A 16,192-nucleotide genomic window follows, 5' to 3' on the forward strand; every position below is an offset into this window, starting at 1 on the left:
AGAGTCATCAGTGTGAGCATGAGCCGGAGACAGGAGCTTTCCTGTCACATGGCCTCTTCCACCCACTGGCTCTTGCCTTTGCTGTCCATGACTCTGGCCCCTGATTCTTCCTATTTCTGACAAAAAATATATTAATCAACCCATTGTTTCTATTCTGTGTCCTCCATCTATTGCCTACGTTATATCTAGAGAATACAGAACACGTCTAATCACACCATCTGCTTTGCTTAGCATCCTTAAACATAAGTCTTTCTGCTGCTCTTGGGACAAACCCCCTAAATTCTATCACAGCATATAAAGCCCTGAGGGGTCCCTCTTCTGCCTTCCTATTTAGCCATCTTTTAAGAGACATTCCCTTGTGTCCTGCACCATGGCCAGCCTGGGCACATTTCACTCATTGATACTCTGTGGTCTATGACCATAAGGAATAGAGGGAGACTTCCCCATGTCAGGAATACACTCCCACCAGCTCCCCTGAACCTTGTTAGCTCCCTCCCTATTCAGATCTCAGTAGAAACAAAATTTCTAGGGAGAAACTATCCTAGATCCCTGTGTTTAGGTGGGGTCCTCCAGAATATGTATCTCAGTTTGTCTTGGGCCTTCAAACCTGCAGTTCTTAAAGTGTTATCCCCAGACCACAGCCCCTGCTTAGACCTGCAAATACTCACCAATGCCAGACCAAGTGGCTTAGACACTCTGGGGATGGGGCCCAGCACTCCTTATTTTAACAAGTCCTCTAGGTGATTCTGCTAGAAGCTCAAAATTGAAATCTGCAACTTCAGACTGTAAACACAGTAAGAGTTGGCTCCTTGTCTGTTTTTCTCAAAACTGAATACTAATCCAGTTTCTGGCTTATGATATGCTCTCAAAAATCATTTGATTAGGGAATAAAATATAGAAAAACGAATCCTGACCTACTAATAGGGTCAAAAATATTTAATCAGTGTAGAGACACATCCAGAAATTCAGGTGAATTCCATACATGTAATATACTCTGAAGTCTTTGAATTTTGACTTCATCAGACTTTCTATGGAAACATTTCATCTATCTTGCAAAGAGCTATTGTTTTTCCATTGACTGAAGTGATAACATAGGCAATGTGTAGTAGGTAAATTTTACTGGGAATAATAGATTATACAATAGGTTTTTGTCATATTGCTATCCTTAATGATTATTGACAATATGTTTATTGGAAAATATTGGACATAAAGAAAGCTTAATACTATCCTTTTCCCACATATCTGTGAGTGATGTTATTGACCTTCTATGACATAGTAACATGTGCTAGCCAGCTTTTTATAATTTATTTTCACTGGATAACCAGATATGAGTAATATAAATTTAAAAAAAAAAAACAGTTTCTCATGTAGAAAAAAGAACTAAATTTAAAAGGAAACAGTTCCAAGCACATGTTTCAGACCCTTTGTTTCTGGCTTATTTTGAATCTTGACTCCTTATAAAAGTATGTCAGAGAGGTCTCCACTAGCTTTGTTAAAGACAGAGATCCAAGGTTTTGCAGGACAGTGATGCCCTCTTCATAACCCTGCCTTCAGAACTGGCTGACACTGACTCCTGCACAGTTTGCTTTTATTCTTTTGATCAGGAGAAGACCCTGGAGATGGAACCTGCCAAATGCTGCCCTCTGCCTCTAAGGGCAAGGTAGGAGGTGGCCTCCTGAACACTGGCTCTTTGTGTTTAATTTGTACTTTGAGGTGCAGGTGGCTGGTTCTTTTGTTTCAGCAAAGAGTTCTGGCCAACGTGCTTGGAAAAATAAACTGTTTGGAATAAAGCACTTTCTGCTAAAATTTATTACATCATGCTAATTAAATGTATTCACTAAAGACAGGAATGCATGTGTGACTTTCAAGCTGCTGACAGAAGAGTCAAACCTCCAAGGGTTTATATCATGTTCCTAAGCAGCAGAAAAAGTCAAGTTCTGAGAGTGAAATCAGATCTGTGCATTTGAAACTGGATTGGAACTTCTGGGTTTTGTTTTGTTTTGTGTTTGTGTTTGTTTTTTAAACACAGAGCTAGCATTTATGCACCTGTGCCCTGATTTCAGCCTACTACCTGAAATTAAATGCTATGAAAGCAGATACACAGAACCAATTTTTTTTTTTTTTTTTTTTTTTTTTTTTTTTTTTTTTAGGTTAGAGTATTTGCCATTTGAAGCAGCAGAGCAGTGATGACTCCAGGTAATGAAACAGCAAATGGAATCGTTGTCACTTAAGCATGAAGCTAACCAATGCCAACACCCTTCAGCCAGGAACTTTCTACCCTCAGAAAATGCTCATCCAGGAGTAAGACACAAATATTATGCTGCCTACAATGCCATTAATATCAGGACCTCTTAACTTAATGATCATATATAATGCTCATGAAACTTGCTGAAAGAAATTTTCAATACATAGATTTTATTATATTATTAATTTCTGTTGTTTTCATGTATTTTTGTGCAGAAAAATGAAAATACCTTAATAGACTGATCATTTCTACCTTGTTTACTACAAAACAGAACACATAGAGAGTTGCAAAACTACTTAAAAGTAAATGAGTGTGTGTGTGTGTTGGAGCGGGGTAATGTTTGCAAGATTTGTGGTAGTTTGGGTATGAGAATTGGCCAGTGGCGTTGTTATAATTTCTGGTTAAAGTTTTGCAGAGATTTCTTCTGGTTCCAGGAATGTTGTTGATGTCAAGAGGTCAGAAGTTCTGAGAACTTTAATCCTTTTTTCCTCTGAGAAGTTCTCAGATTTCAGAATGTATCAGCATCACCTGATTGATTTGGGAATGGAGCCCAGGATCTGTATCATTAGCAAGCATCTGATGTGGAAGTGGTACCATGGACCACACTGCAGAAACACTGTCCTCAAGTCTGGTGTTTGGGGAATTGTGCTACGATATTTTTACTTCACATTTGGAGCTCTAATTAACACATGGATCTGAGAGCCTGAAAGAGGCTCTGGATTACAGAAGACAAACTACAAGTCCTTCGTTATGCCAATTCAGAATATGACACTAAATAAAGGTCACTGATCTCAGATTGTTCTTTGGAAATATCCTCCAAATAATTTCCACTGCAAGAATAAAATGGGGATGCACATAGGTTCTCAAAATGTGTTAGTCTTCTTTCTCTTATATTGCTAATTACCAGAAAATACTTATAAAATTGTTTCTAGAGATTAAAAATTAGACTTTTATATAGGTTTTAAGGCTAATTTGTAAGAAAGATGTTATGGTTTGCATATGACATGGTGAGTACCAATATATGGATATGTGTCTACTCCAGTGGAAGCAAGAGATAAGTTCACACTATATTACACAGGTAAACAAAAGAAGGAAATGTGGTGTTCTGGGATGACAAGTTACCATTGGCTGGTCATGGCTACAAATGAATTTTTATATAAATCCATTGAGAATAGAAACAGTAGCTCAATACAGGAGAAAGATGAAGTTGTTCTAGAAAAGCTGAAGATGAAGGAACTCCAGGAATCTAGAGAATAAAGATAAACATACACATAAAAATGGCCTGGATTAAGAGAATCAGGACCCCCAGGTGCAGACAAGAGTCAGGAAAGGTATAGAGGCTTCTCTGCCACATTTGCTTTGGAATTTTGCCAGGGAAGAGAGGTCTTTGCTCATGGAAATGCCAATGAGTGCAGCCGGAGAACAGGACTGCTATTGGGGCTGCCTGGTGTCAGTTTAGAGTAGGTTCCAATCTGAATAAGGAAAGGTCTATGGAACTGAGAGAAGCCTTTGCTTCCTTGGGAATAGAAGTTAGAGAGCTACTATATCACAGCTGAAGTAGACTAAGGGAAAAGGATGGTAACTTCAGACCAAGAGGGGCGGCCTTGGTGTAGCAGTGTCCTGGCAGGACAGGGTGGGAATCATACTTTTGTGAGCTGAATTGAGTCAAGCAGAGCTGCGTAACGGGAAAATAACTACACAGGGTGTTCATTTGCCTCTAAGGCTACATACTGTCTCTTCTCCAAACTTCCCTCTCCGTCAGTGGAGTAAATTTGTTTTAATTGCACAGAAAACCTGTAGGCAAAAGGAACACAGGTGCAGACGGTATCTTTAGAGGCACTTCTCTTCCTTCTGTAATTCTCTTTGGGAGGAGGCAATGAGGGAAGGGGACTATCTCTCAGTCTTTTCCAGCACCTTTCTGTCCCCCTCCTTCTGTTTTATGTGACTGTGACCTTCACTGGCCTTCTGCCTTTCAACTGCCCATCTCCTCAAACTTCCCTTTTTGCGAATCTCCATCAATACTTTGGTTTCCTTGATGACTCAAAGTGGTGTCTTCTCTCTCTATTTTACCCTCTACACTTGCTTTTCCTCTCTGTCCAGTCTCCACATTCATTCTGTCCACTTTTCACCGGAGGCTCTTCTGCCTTGCCTTCTGTTTTTTCTTTTCCAATTTCATTTCAGCTTTTTCTAACATTAGTCCTTGAATCTTCATATTTACACTCATCCTCTTGGTGATTGTATTCAATCTCAAATGTAGCATGTCCAGGAATTCTTGGTCTTTTACCCCAGAATTGCTCTTTCTTGTGTCTTCATAATACCAGAAAGTGTTACCCCATTCGTTTAGACCAAAATCATTACAATCATACTTGACTATTCTTTTTCCCTCATATCTCACATCTAGTCTTTCAGGAAATCCTATTGTCCCTTCCTTTAAAATATTGTCTGTCCCTCTGTCTGATCAGGGCATTGGTTCTAGGACCCCCAGCAGATAACAAAATATTCAGATGCCCAAGACTCTGACATAAACTGATGTAGAATTTGCATATCACCTCCACCAACCTCTGTAGACTTGAGGTCATCTCTAAATTATTTGGAATACTCAATACAGTATAAATGTGCTATATAAATAGTTGGTATATTACTTAGGAAATAATGACAAGAAAAATCTCTGCACATCATCAATACAGATACATTTTTTTTCCTAATATTTCTAAGTTGAGGTTGGTAGAATTCCCAGATGTGGAACTCATAGTTATTAAGGGCAGACTAAAATCTGACCATATATATAATTTTTCAACTTCCACTGCTGCCATCTTGGTCCAAGCTACCATCATCTCTACCCTGGACTATCAGCTCCATGGTAATTCTCTGCTTCCACTCTTGCTCCCTCTCCAGTGTGTTCCTAACACAGTGGCCACACTGGTATTGTCACTCATGTGTTCATATTCTTCCTCAGCTTCTCATCTTATTTTGTAAGAAAGGTCAAGGCTCATAATAGTAGCCTATGAAACTCCAACATTCTAGCCCCATTTTGTCTCTGACTTCACTTTCCCCTAAGGTCTTTCTCTTTCAATTTCCCTGTACTGGCTTCCTCAGCACTCACTGATATGCACCTGCCTCTGGGCTATGGACTTGCTGTCCCCTTTGCCTGGACTTCTTCCAGCCACATACCTGCAGTTTTTGTTCCTATGCTCTCTCCTCTCTCAGGCCTGAGCACAGAGCCCTTCCCACGGGCTACATCCAATATTCTTTACTCCCTTTACTATTTCATTTTTATTTCTCACACTTTTCAGCATTTATCCTTCATATGGACTATATTCCCTTGTTCCTGGGTACAGGATGTAACCCCTAAAAGTAGGGTTTTGTTGGGTTCATTGCTGAATGTTCAGATTCAGAAAAGTATCTCTCCGCAGTGAGCAGTCGGTAAGTATTTGAAGAATGAATAAAGGGATACTCTCTTTCACTTTGTGTCTTCTTCCTACCCTCATATTTCACCCTTGTCCTCTAGCTCTTTAAATCTTTGACCATATTAGTTCCTCGTTCCCTCTGCTTTCCTAGCACCCAATCCTGCATCAGTAGCACCCACTTCCCTGTTCCACTGGCCTTATTTCCTTTCCTACCCCTTGTTTGACTTAGTCATGGTTGTTTCTTTATTTCTTTTCTTTTTCTTTTTTTGACTGTTTTTTCTTTTCTAAGTCTTTACCTGTGCTTGGCCAGGTTTAGTTCTCATCTTTGCTCTTAAAGTTTTGAAACCCTTACTCTATTATTTCCAAAGCAACATTAGATGCTATAACCATGCATAAGAAAACAGTTGTGCATGTCATCTATATATTTAATAACCAGCACACCAGTGGGAACCAGGAAAAAAGAAGTGTGTCCTGAGGAGTAAGGAAGGGAGAGGTCAGGAGAGAACACAATGTTATTGGCCACAGAGCCAATTCTTTGGATGTATCTTTTATGAGGAGCCTTGGAGCCTTCACTTAATCCTTGCTCTCAAGATCACTGCAACTATTAAAGCAGAAATGTAACTTTTATGGAACCCAAACCACCATTAATGAACTATGAGTGATTGTTCCACAAGAGATTATGGTTTAGTGGTCTTAGGAATATACTTTTTCAACTTCTTATCCAGAATCTCAAGTGATGATTCTAACTGTTGATCTTGTTAATCATTTATCAAGCTTATACAACTCTGAATGGTATATTCCATATTACTTCTATTCCAAACCGTCTCCCCTTGTAGTCTTCATGATAACAAAAAATGTTAACCCCATTCACTGAGTAGGTAACTGGTGAGCAGGATGACATATAATATAGGTATACAGTTACCTGGTTATGAACGTCCTCTCATTGATGAAGATCCAGGAAGGGTACTGGTGGGCCATCATAGTCATCTTCACCCCCTTTTGAGATGGTATGAGGATACCCTAACCATAAGAATAACGTTAATGATTTGTTCTTGTGATGCATTCATAAATTAGTTTCTTACTTAAATTGAATGTTTGATTGTGTCTCTAGCTTATAAGACTATTTAGGGGAGCTTTCAAGTGATATTTCATGCATGAGCAAAAAGGAGAAAAACGTGTTGTGTAAATTGAAAAACTACAGATGCAGTTGCTCAAGGAAGGGAAGGATTGGGCAATTTGGTTTTTGATGTATTTTTCGAAAGAGTCCTCTTGTGTATGAATCTCTAGGAGCATTTTTCCTTCAATTACAGCAACTTAGCCCAAACTAGCTGGACCCTGCCCTAGTCAGCCCAACACAATTTCAAGTTTCCAGGCAACTAAAATCAAGTTCTGACTCGAAGGGTTGATGAAGGATGATATAATATCCTTATGTCTCCTTCAGGCTCTGGAAACCGTGGTCAGATGTAAATAATCTCCTTCTTTATGAGTTCATGTGAATGGCATTAGGGTGTGGTCAGAAATTTTAAGCAAAATATTTTCTAGTTCTAGTTTTTGCAGAAATTTAACTTTGAATTATCCTTGCTCCAAGCTTACAGAATCATAGGAAACATAGCTAGAATAAAAAGGTGGGATGGAAAGGAAAGTCCAGAAAAAGAAGGTGCGTGTATAGATTATCCTTCTTTTACTTTCAAATCAGGTTATTTTGGTTGGGTAAGATGAGTGGATACCAGGAAGGAAGAGAAAAGAGCAGCAATTCTGCTATTCTCATACAACCCCTGAGGTCTCTTTTTCCTTATAGCATTTTGTTCCTCTCCCCAGGCCTCTGAGCTGAATGCTTGACTGGAGTTCCCTTTTATGCTTTTACCATTCTGCTCTTCATATCACCTTTTTTGGGCCCAATCCTCCCTGGCATCTCATTCTTAGTAAATTCAGCCTAATTCATTCAATCTGACATTTGAACTTTCTGTTATTCTACCCAAACCCTCCTTTCTGAACTCAAAATTGAAGCATCTTTCAATGCCAGGCCTTATATTCAAATGAGATTTCACACCACTGAGTCTCCTCTCATGGATTCCTCTTGCACTGGAAGGTCCTAATCCCTGAAAACCCAGCCTCTGCTTCCTTTGGGTCCTCACTCAGGTGGAACCTCTGTAAGTCTCCCCAGAGCCTTTTTATCTGCACCGCTATGATTCTACTTTCAGCTTTCCATTACCATCATTACTGATTTGTGCCTAATTTCATTCTTTATTGCTGTCCTGTTGCTCAAAGAGTGGTGCTCCCCTGTTTGGGAATGTCATCCTCTTTGGCAGCACATCACTGGCAGGGGTCTGTCTCACTAAGGACTTGGTCACAAGTTTAGCCAAAGCAACTCTGCAGTTTGGAAGCCATAAGGGTAGGTTAGACTGCCCTGGGACAGCAGAGTCCATGAGCCCAACAAATCTCATTCCTTTACAGGATTTGGTCTGGGATGTCTGGTTATGCAGTCCTTGCTCTAACCTTGTTCCTAGAATTTGTCATTATAATAACCCACAAAAAGGGTTATAGATGCCCCATAGCTAGATCCCCCCAGTAATGATCCCAAATCCCAAACACTACCTTTTCCCTCCTCAATCTAGGTTATTTACCATCTATTCCTTTATCTTCCCTGCATTTCTCCTCCCACATTTCAATGGCCTAGGCTTTGCCAAATTGTTCATTTTCTTTGACTCACCAAAGCACTTGATGAGATTGATTTTTTCTCTCCTTTTAAAACACTTTCCTCTAGAGGTTTTTGAGACAAAGTGGCAATAATGACCCTGCTGCTCTATTTTCTGGTTTCTCACAGGGCTCAACATGTTAGACTCCTCTGCTCACTTCTCTATACAGTTGCTACATGCTGCCTGGTTTCAGATACATTCTGTCCTCTCTTCTATACTTTCTTCCAGGGAAGCTAATCCATCTGCAGCGCCACCTCTTTGCTGAGTTCCAGACTCACTTACCTCCACTTAATCTCTATTTAGATGTCTAATGGGCATCTCAAGAGCAGCATGGCTGAAACAGAACCACTAGCTTTCTCCCATACTCCAGAATTCCCTCCTCCACAATTCTTTTCATCTACCCAATTGGGTACCAAAACTAAGATTCAGTCTTGATATTTTTCCCCTTCCTTTGCCATAAGAAGAATCTAACCTAAATGTAAGTCCTATTAATTATACTTTCAATATATAACCTGAATTCAAAAGCTTTAAGCCAAGCCACCATCCTCTTTCTCCTGGATTACTGGACCAGCCTCCTCCTAACTGACTGCTCTGTGTCATGGTTTCAATGTCTGTGTCTCCCAAAAGTCATATGTTGAGATCTTATCCCTCATACAATAGCATTGAGAGGTAGAAAATTTAGGAGGTGACTAGGTCATGAGGACCAAGCCATGATGAGTAGGATTAGTGTCCTTTTTATAAAAGAGAACTTGGGAAGCTGCCTTGCCCTTCCACCATGTGAGGACATGGTTAGAAGAAACTACTCCAGAACCAGAGAGCAAGCTCTCACCAAACACTGGGGATATTTTGAGTTGAAGAACCATCAATGGAAGTTTCTTATTATCACAAAGTGAAGATTGGCAGCCATGGACTAAAGAATCATTATAGTAATTTCCCAATCAGTTCCCTCTCCTTGTATTCATAAAAACCAAAGAATCATTAAAGAGAGCAAACAGTTGCTATGTAATTATATTGTCAGACTTGTGATCTATGCTAAAGTAAATCATGGTCAGCTTCAGAAAAATTACAGAAGCCTTGACAAAAAAATTTCAAAGGTCTTTACATTATTCTCTGACCTTAGGAAGGAAGACAGTTAAATGGAATTTAATAGAAAAGGAAAACAACATAATTTTTTTCATAGATAGCATATGACAATTGGATAGGAAATAATATTTATCATGTCTGATTTAAAAATTGGCTTAAAATATTCAAACAATTCAAATACCTAAAAGGCAAGAAAGTGATTTGGTAAAAGTATCATTGATATTATTAATTGCTAAAGTGAAGCATAGATCTATGAATTCAAATAGTTTTCCCTCTGTATTTCCCCATTCCAGAAAATTCACAAAAAATTGAAACCTGGTAGAGTCCCTAATGAAATCCAAATTGTGAAGACTTAGTAGTCTTAGAGTCTAATTTAGCTTTCTTAAAGTCTTAAGAGAAAGATAACAGAGAGGTCATGAATAGCAAAGACAAAAATGACTTATGAAGAAAGGAAAAGTTGGAGGTCTACAAGTTTTGAAGTCTGTCTTTGGATGTTCAGTTCTTTGACTTGAAGAGGAAAATAATTTCTATGTGGTTTGCTTGGAGGGTGAATCATATAGTTACTATCAGGCCCTGGGGCCAGAATTTATTGTCTTAGATTATATATAAAATAAGATTATTAATTAATAAGTTTGTTCATTTGCTTTTCCATTTTGTCCACATAGACTCAAGAGACAGGGAGTTTGACATGCCAGGAATTAAGTCCTGGAGAAATAAACAGCACTGGAAGAACCAGGCAGGTCTAAGCTGAGCGTGAATGGGAGAGGCCCAGGGAGGTGCTATTGTTCTGAGCAGGCAGATGGGATCTGTAGAAACAGAAGCCCACAACAGACAGCCCTCAGCAAGGGGCAATGCTGAGACCTACAGAAAAAATTTAAATGTAGTATTTGCTGCTCACCTTGCCCTGCTCTGCACTCCTGCCTAGATGTGGGCTTACCTGGATTCAGTTCTCTTGTGACCAGAATGCAGCCAGAGGATGGGGGAGGAAAGCTCAGGCCCCAGCGAACACAAATGGGCCAGTCACTTAAAATACTTTCCTGTGCCCAACCATGGGTTAACTAAATGGTTACTTATTTAAAAGTGGAAAATTTGATATGCTTGTTTGTATATTCAACAAATATTTCTTGAGTTCCTTCTCTGTACCTGCTACCAGACACAGGAAGTGAAGCCTGTGTCTGTATCTGTATCGACAGTCTCTTGTTCCTCAGATCACTTGAATATGTGAAGTGTCATAGTGGTCAGGATTTTACAAAGAATCACAAAATAAAACAAACCAACCAAGTGAAAAGAAAACCAAAAACAACCTCCCCAGTCCCCAAAACAAAACAGTTGCTAATTTCTCTTGCATTTGAACTTCCACAGCAAACTAGCTGCAGTTTTCTAATTGCTATTGCTTTCTTCCTCTAACCATGTATTATTTTACTTAATTTGTTGACTAGATCCTTTAAGAAAGGATCATTATTATTCATGTTTCTTCAAGAGTGAGTGAATATACACAGATATATATATAAAACATTTATACAGTATTGAATACATTCAATATTCAGGGAAACATTTAAATATTAACAATGATATTAAGAGTTATAAAGATATGAAAGTTTATTTTCATTTCGAATTCATATGTACTTTCCAAATTCTATACAAGGAACATATATTATATCACATATATGCCCCCAATAAAAGTAACTAAAAAGACAAAATACCAAAAAGTATCCCATTGCAATAGCAAGTGTATATTTTAATTAGGAGTTAAGATTATATCAATGGTTGTAAACATGGAGTTTAAAAAAAATGTTCCATCCTGAAGAGGCAATGGAAAGTTACAAGGATGTTTTCAGCCCTAAAATAAAACTGTTTTCTTAAGGCTATGATCTGGAACCTGGGAGTAGGGAAGAACAGAGCCATGCACAGATACATCACTCAGGGGAAATGAGACAAAGCTATCAGCTTCCTATAATTCCATCCATTATCCAGTTTGAAAAGAAAGGAAAAGAGTTCAAAGAAGTATGGTTTCTAGAAAACATTTGGCTCCATATTTTCCCCCTGAAGAATGTGCCTCATTTGCAGAGATGGTAAAGGTTGGGGGGAGAAATATAAAAACTATCACTTTATTAAGTGATATTGTTTGCAGTTAGAAATTGACTTGAGATAAAAATAAAAATTGATTTCAATTCTTAAATTGAAGACAGGATTAAACAGTATATGGGTCAAGCAACCAGATTTCTAGGTGACCATGCCACGGCTGTCAGTTCAAGTGGAATCTCATTCGAAGTGTCAAAGCACTAATATTCCACTGCATATTTACATGGTGTTATGTAGTGCACTTTATTCTGCCCGCAGTGTCCTCAGGGAGGTGAGGAAAGCAGGAGTGGAGGATGAAGTGAACTAGCATGAAGCCACTTAGGAACTTGCCACCACTCCACTTGCCAAGGGTATCTTCTGAAATTGTGGCTGTGATGGAACTCAAGGATCCTCTGCTTCATCTGAGTTTTCAAGAAGAAATTTTAAAAGTTGATTTCACAAAGATCCTGATTCATTTTTCTTGTTCAGTATTGGCTATGAAAGAATCAGCACTCTTGCTTTTTGAGCTCCACTTACTAGACTCTGGGTGATGATGCAGAAATTTTCCTACAACCATTTAAACTACTAAGATTACATCCTCTTGCATAAAGAGGAGACAGCTCCATGTTCAGGGACTGAAAGCAGTGATACCAGTTGGTTTGATACTTAAGACTGTATTATGAAAGTGAAGAGATCACAATCAGTGATAGTTTTGAAATATTGAGATAAATTTTTGCAACAGAATAGTTAGTTTTTTAACTCTAAACTTCAGAGCAAAGAGAATATTGAGAAGCTCTTTCTCAGAGGCTGTGTTTTCAATTTGCCTGTATTTGAAAAAAAATTTTTTTAAATCCAAACTTACAGAAAGTCCATGTGTCTCTAGCAACCCTGAATTCCCTATTTACATTGTAATCAGCAAATCTGTACAAAGTAAATGGACTGTTAGCATTAGGTTTCTATTTCAATTAAAAGAATAGGATGCTTCTTATTTCAGAAATTAAAATGTACATAAGGTATAACATTTTAAATTATAGTTATATATATGTATGTGTGTGTGTGTGTGTGTGTGTGTGTGTATATATATATATATATATATATATATATATATATATGGTTGTTTATGGACCTTTATTATATATATAGTTAGTTAGTTGGTTGTTGTACCTTTATTTTATTTATTTATTTAAATGTAGTGCTGAGAATTGAACCCAGTGTCTCACACATGTTAGGCAAGCTCTTTACCACTGAGCTACAACCCTAGCCCTTAAGACATTACATGTATGTTACACTATGTTGAGCTCTTTCCCTCTCTCTTGGATTGATCAAAATATTTAATAGTGCCAGGTGTGGTGGTGCACACTGAATCCCAGAGACTCAGGAGGCTGAAGCAAAGGATTGCAAGTTCAAGGCGAGCAACTTAGTGAGACTCTCAACAACTTAGTGAGACTCTGTGTAAAAAAAAAAATAAATAAAAAGGACAGGAGATATAGCTCAGTGTTAATGTGCCTCTGACTTCAATCTTCAGTACCAAAAATAAATAAATAAATAAATAATGGTTTACCATAGAGTGCTATATACATTAGAAACAGTAGAAAAACTCTTTCTATATACACACATATATAATTATTTATAATCAAATAATTTAAGGAATTTAACAATAAATTCAGCATAAAAGCATATTTTCTCTTTGAAAAGTATTTAATAAATATTCGTATTCTAATTCATTCTACGCTGATTTGATTATTTTATAAGTGTTTAGATAAACTGCAATAACTACTAGTTAAGCCTGGAGGATAATAACATAATAAAGTTCATGTGGTTTGGCTTTAGAATTCTACCTAGAATTCTTCAGTCAATACCTAATTATAAGTACATTGGAATACCTCAACTCTACAATTTGAAAAAAAGAATCCATTTAAACAATGATGGTACTAAGTTAGGATCAACTGCAAACCACTTAAATATTTTATGTTAATAAAATAAAAAGATAAAATGACATCAATGGAGACTACTAGTCATAGCTACTAAATTTGTCCCCCTCAAAGTTATAAATACTAATAAAACTAACAACATCATCCACAAAATTTCCCTTTAACTAAAACTTCATCAAATAAAGCCACTTCTGTGTAATTTAAGCTTAAGAGGTAAGGACTGACAAAACACAAGTACCCTTATTTCAAGTTTAAACATATGAAAGTCTATATCATTTCAATGCAAAAAAAAATCAATCTGTGCTATAATATTAGGACTTGAACCATATTGTCTATTTTGATCAATGTTATTCAAACACAGACTATCTTGTGAAACTTGAAATGCCATGGGCTTCACAACATGAGATAGTAACTATTCGCTATAAAAGCTTGTTTTCTATTTTAAAATAATAGATTTACATAAATATGAATTTTCTAAGATCAAAGTGAGTGGCAGGTAAGCTTAAATTTGCCTCTACATAGTCTAATTTTTTTTGAAAAGTGGCAAGAAAGTTGGTAATTTCATTTCTACTCAGAGATGATACTTGCCCATTTGCCACCTGCTCAGTGTCTTGGACCCACTGTCTGGAAACCAGTTCAGTTCCAGTGTCACCACACTGACTGGTCTGCCAGCTCAGCTCAGCTCACCTTCCCTGATGTGCCTTTTTGGCTGAGCTATTTTTTAAATTTATTTTTTATTCATTTTAATTAGTTATACATGACAGTAGAATGCACTTTGATGCATCATATATAATAGAATATAATTTCATATTCTTCTGGTTATGCATGATGTAGAATCCTACCAGTTGTATATTTATATATGTACACAGGGTAATAATGTCTGATTCATTCTACCATCCTTCTTACTTCCAATACCCCCCCACCACCTTATTTCTTAATTCTATTAGAAGGTGCCATTTCTGGAACACCTGCTAAGTGTTTAATTCCCACCAAAGCCCTATGTGGAAGATCCTATTATGATTGTTTTATAAGGACAGATTTTGGTGGCTTAGACAGCTTAAGTAACTTGCAAAGGGGCAAACTAGTAAGGGGCACCTACTTCAGAATTTGTATTCCTAACTCATGGACCTGTATTTAATTACAATCATTCTTTCATTGTTTGGTGAGGTATTAAATTATATCCCAAATCCTTTTCAATTATTTGGGGGTTATTTCTCTGTTGCTTTGTGGAAACAAAAGTTCAACTGCATCCTCAATTTAAAAAGATCCTTTGAATCTTATGATTCAACACATGTTCTTAAAGTCCTCAGAGAAAGCGGGATGCCCTCCAGGAGCCTAGTGTCTTTGCAAGGGTATGCTCCAGGTAAAGGGTTTATAGAACTACTCCCTCCAGGAAGGGAGGAGGAAATGGCAAGGTTTTCTCCAAGCCCTTCTCCCCACTCTCTCTACTTCCCCACCCTCCCACAAGCTTACCTTGGTCAGGAAAGGGTATTCTGAGAAAAATCAAAAGGAAAAGTCATGTCCGGGTTCAGGCTGCTCCGATGCACCCATTCACCTTTGCTGCCAATGGGATTCCGCTTTCTAATAATTTGCCCTCAACCTCACCCCAGAAAGTGGACTAGAGGGGTTCTTTGCCCGACCCCCATTTTCACCTGTTGTTCACACTGTGAGCGGGAGGAGCCTTTTCACCGCAGTCCTTGGGCTGAACTTGCACGGGAGAGTTTGTTCCTGGACTGGGTCGGAGGCTGGCTGCGGGAGACAGTGCTCTCCTGTCTCTGCCTGTCTTCCTGGGGCTCCTCCAGTCACTCACCTGCAGGGGAGGTCTGAGACCAGCGTGGGCGTCGCGCGTGCTCCCTGAGCATGGCTCGGGGCTCCGCGCTTGCAGTGGCCCCCACGCAATTAGCAACCACGAGAAGCTATTAATTATTGCTCTTTTCTATCACTGCAGGCAAGTGTGAGAAACCTGAGCCACTCCCAGCGCCTCGGTGCATGTTGGGAGTGTTTACTTTCTTAGAAACAGCTGATAGGTACACTCCTTGGCTCCCTGACACACTTCTTAAGTGAGCTGACCTTCTGGGTGACGCTTGAACCGCGGAGCTGGACGGATTTTAATCTCCATTCTATAGTCCAGCTGGACTCTAGTTGAATGGCTTGTGAGAAATGACGCTGACCAGGACTGAACACCATTATTCACATCTTTCCTTTTAATTTTTTCTCTTTGAATTTGAAATTCTTTTTTTTTTTTTTTTTTTCTTTTTTCCTCTTGGTCTTTTGCCACCCAGTTTCTCAACCAGCACCTTTGCACCCACAAGCAGCTTGCCACACCTCTGCAGCTTTCCCAACCCACATACCTGCAGGTCTTCCACCCCTGAGTCTCTGATTTAGTAGGTCTTGGGTATGTTGTGCACTCATCCATATATTAAATATCGCCACAAAAGAATCTGGACGACATCAAAGTTTGAAAAGATTTTAATAAAGTACAACTGAGGAGATAAATAATAACAACTAAGCGGATATGTTCAAAGGGTCGGATAGTTACCTGTTTAGCCAGCGGTGTGCAAAGACCAGGAACTGTGAGATTTATCATTCTTTGGGCAAATAGGTTTACTGGATCATCATGAAAGCTTTTGCAATCTTACATAAGGACAGGTGTGACCAGCTATAACTTGTATTAGTTTGATCGTCACATTGGCCCCACGTTCCCTGGTGTGTGGTTGGTGGTATAGACTGACCTTTGGATGATGACTAACAGGACCTGCAGTGTTTACA

The 16,192-nt window shown here is 38.6% G+C and overlaps 1 protein-coding gene across 2 annotated transcripts in view; it reads right to left on the reverse strand.

Moving 5' to 3' along the window:
- The window catches only part of Rassf6 (Ras association domain family member 6), a 41,439-nt gene extending 26,064 nt beyond the window's left edge, over nt 1-15,375 (reverse strand). The window contains exons 1-2 of one of the 2 annotated variants that reach the window (XM_076864764.2): nt 15,076-15,375; nt 6,575-6,672 (exon numbers count right to left, since the gene is read on the reverse strand). In XM_076864764.2, coding sequence (XP_076720879.2) covers nt 6,575-6,639 — 65 coding nt within the window. In that variant the 5' untranslated portion in view covers nt 6,640-6,672; nt 15,076-15,375. Of the gene's footprint in view, nt 1-6,574; nt 6,673-14,896; nt 14,933-15,075 lie in introns of those variants that run through there. The other variant, XM_076864766.2, reaches the window with a different exon arrangement.
- Nucleotides 15,376-16,192: the final 817 nt, after the last annotated feature.

The sequence above is a fragment of the Callospermophilus lateralis genome, chromosome 8, assembly GCF_048772815.1.
Source record: "Callospermophilus lateralis isolate mCalLat2 chromosome 8, mCalLat2.hap1, whole genome shotgun sequence".
In the NCBI taxonomy this organism is placed as follows: Eukaryota; Metazoa; Chordata; class Mammalia; order Rodentia; family Sciuridae; genus Callospermophilus; species Callospermophilus lateralis.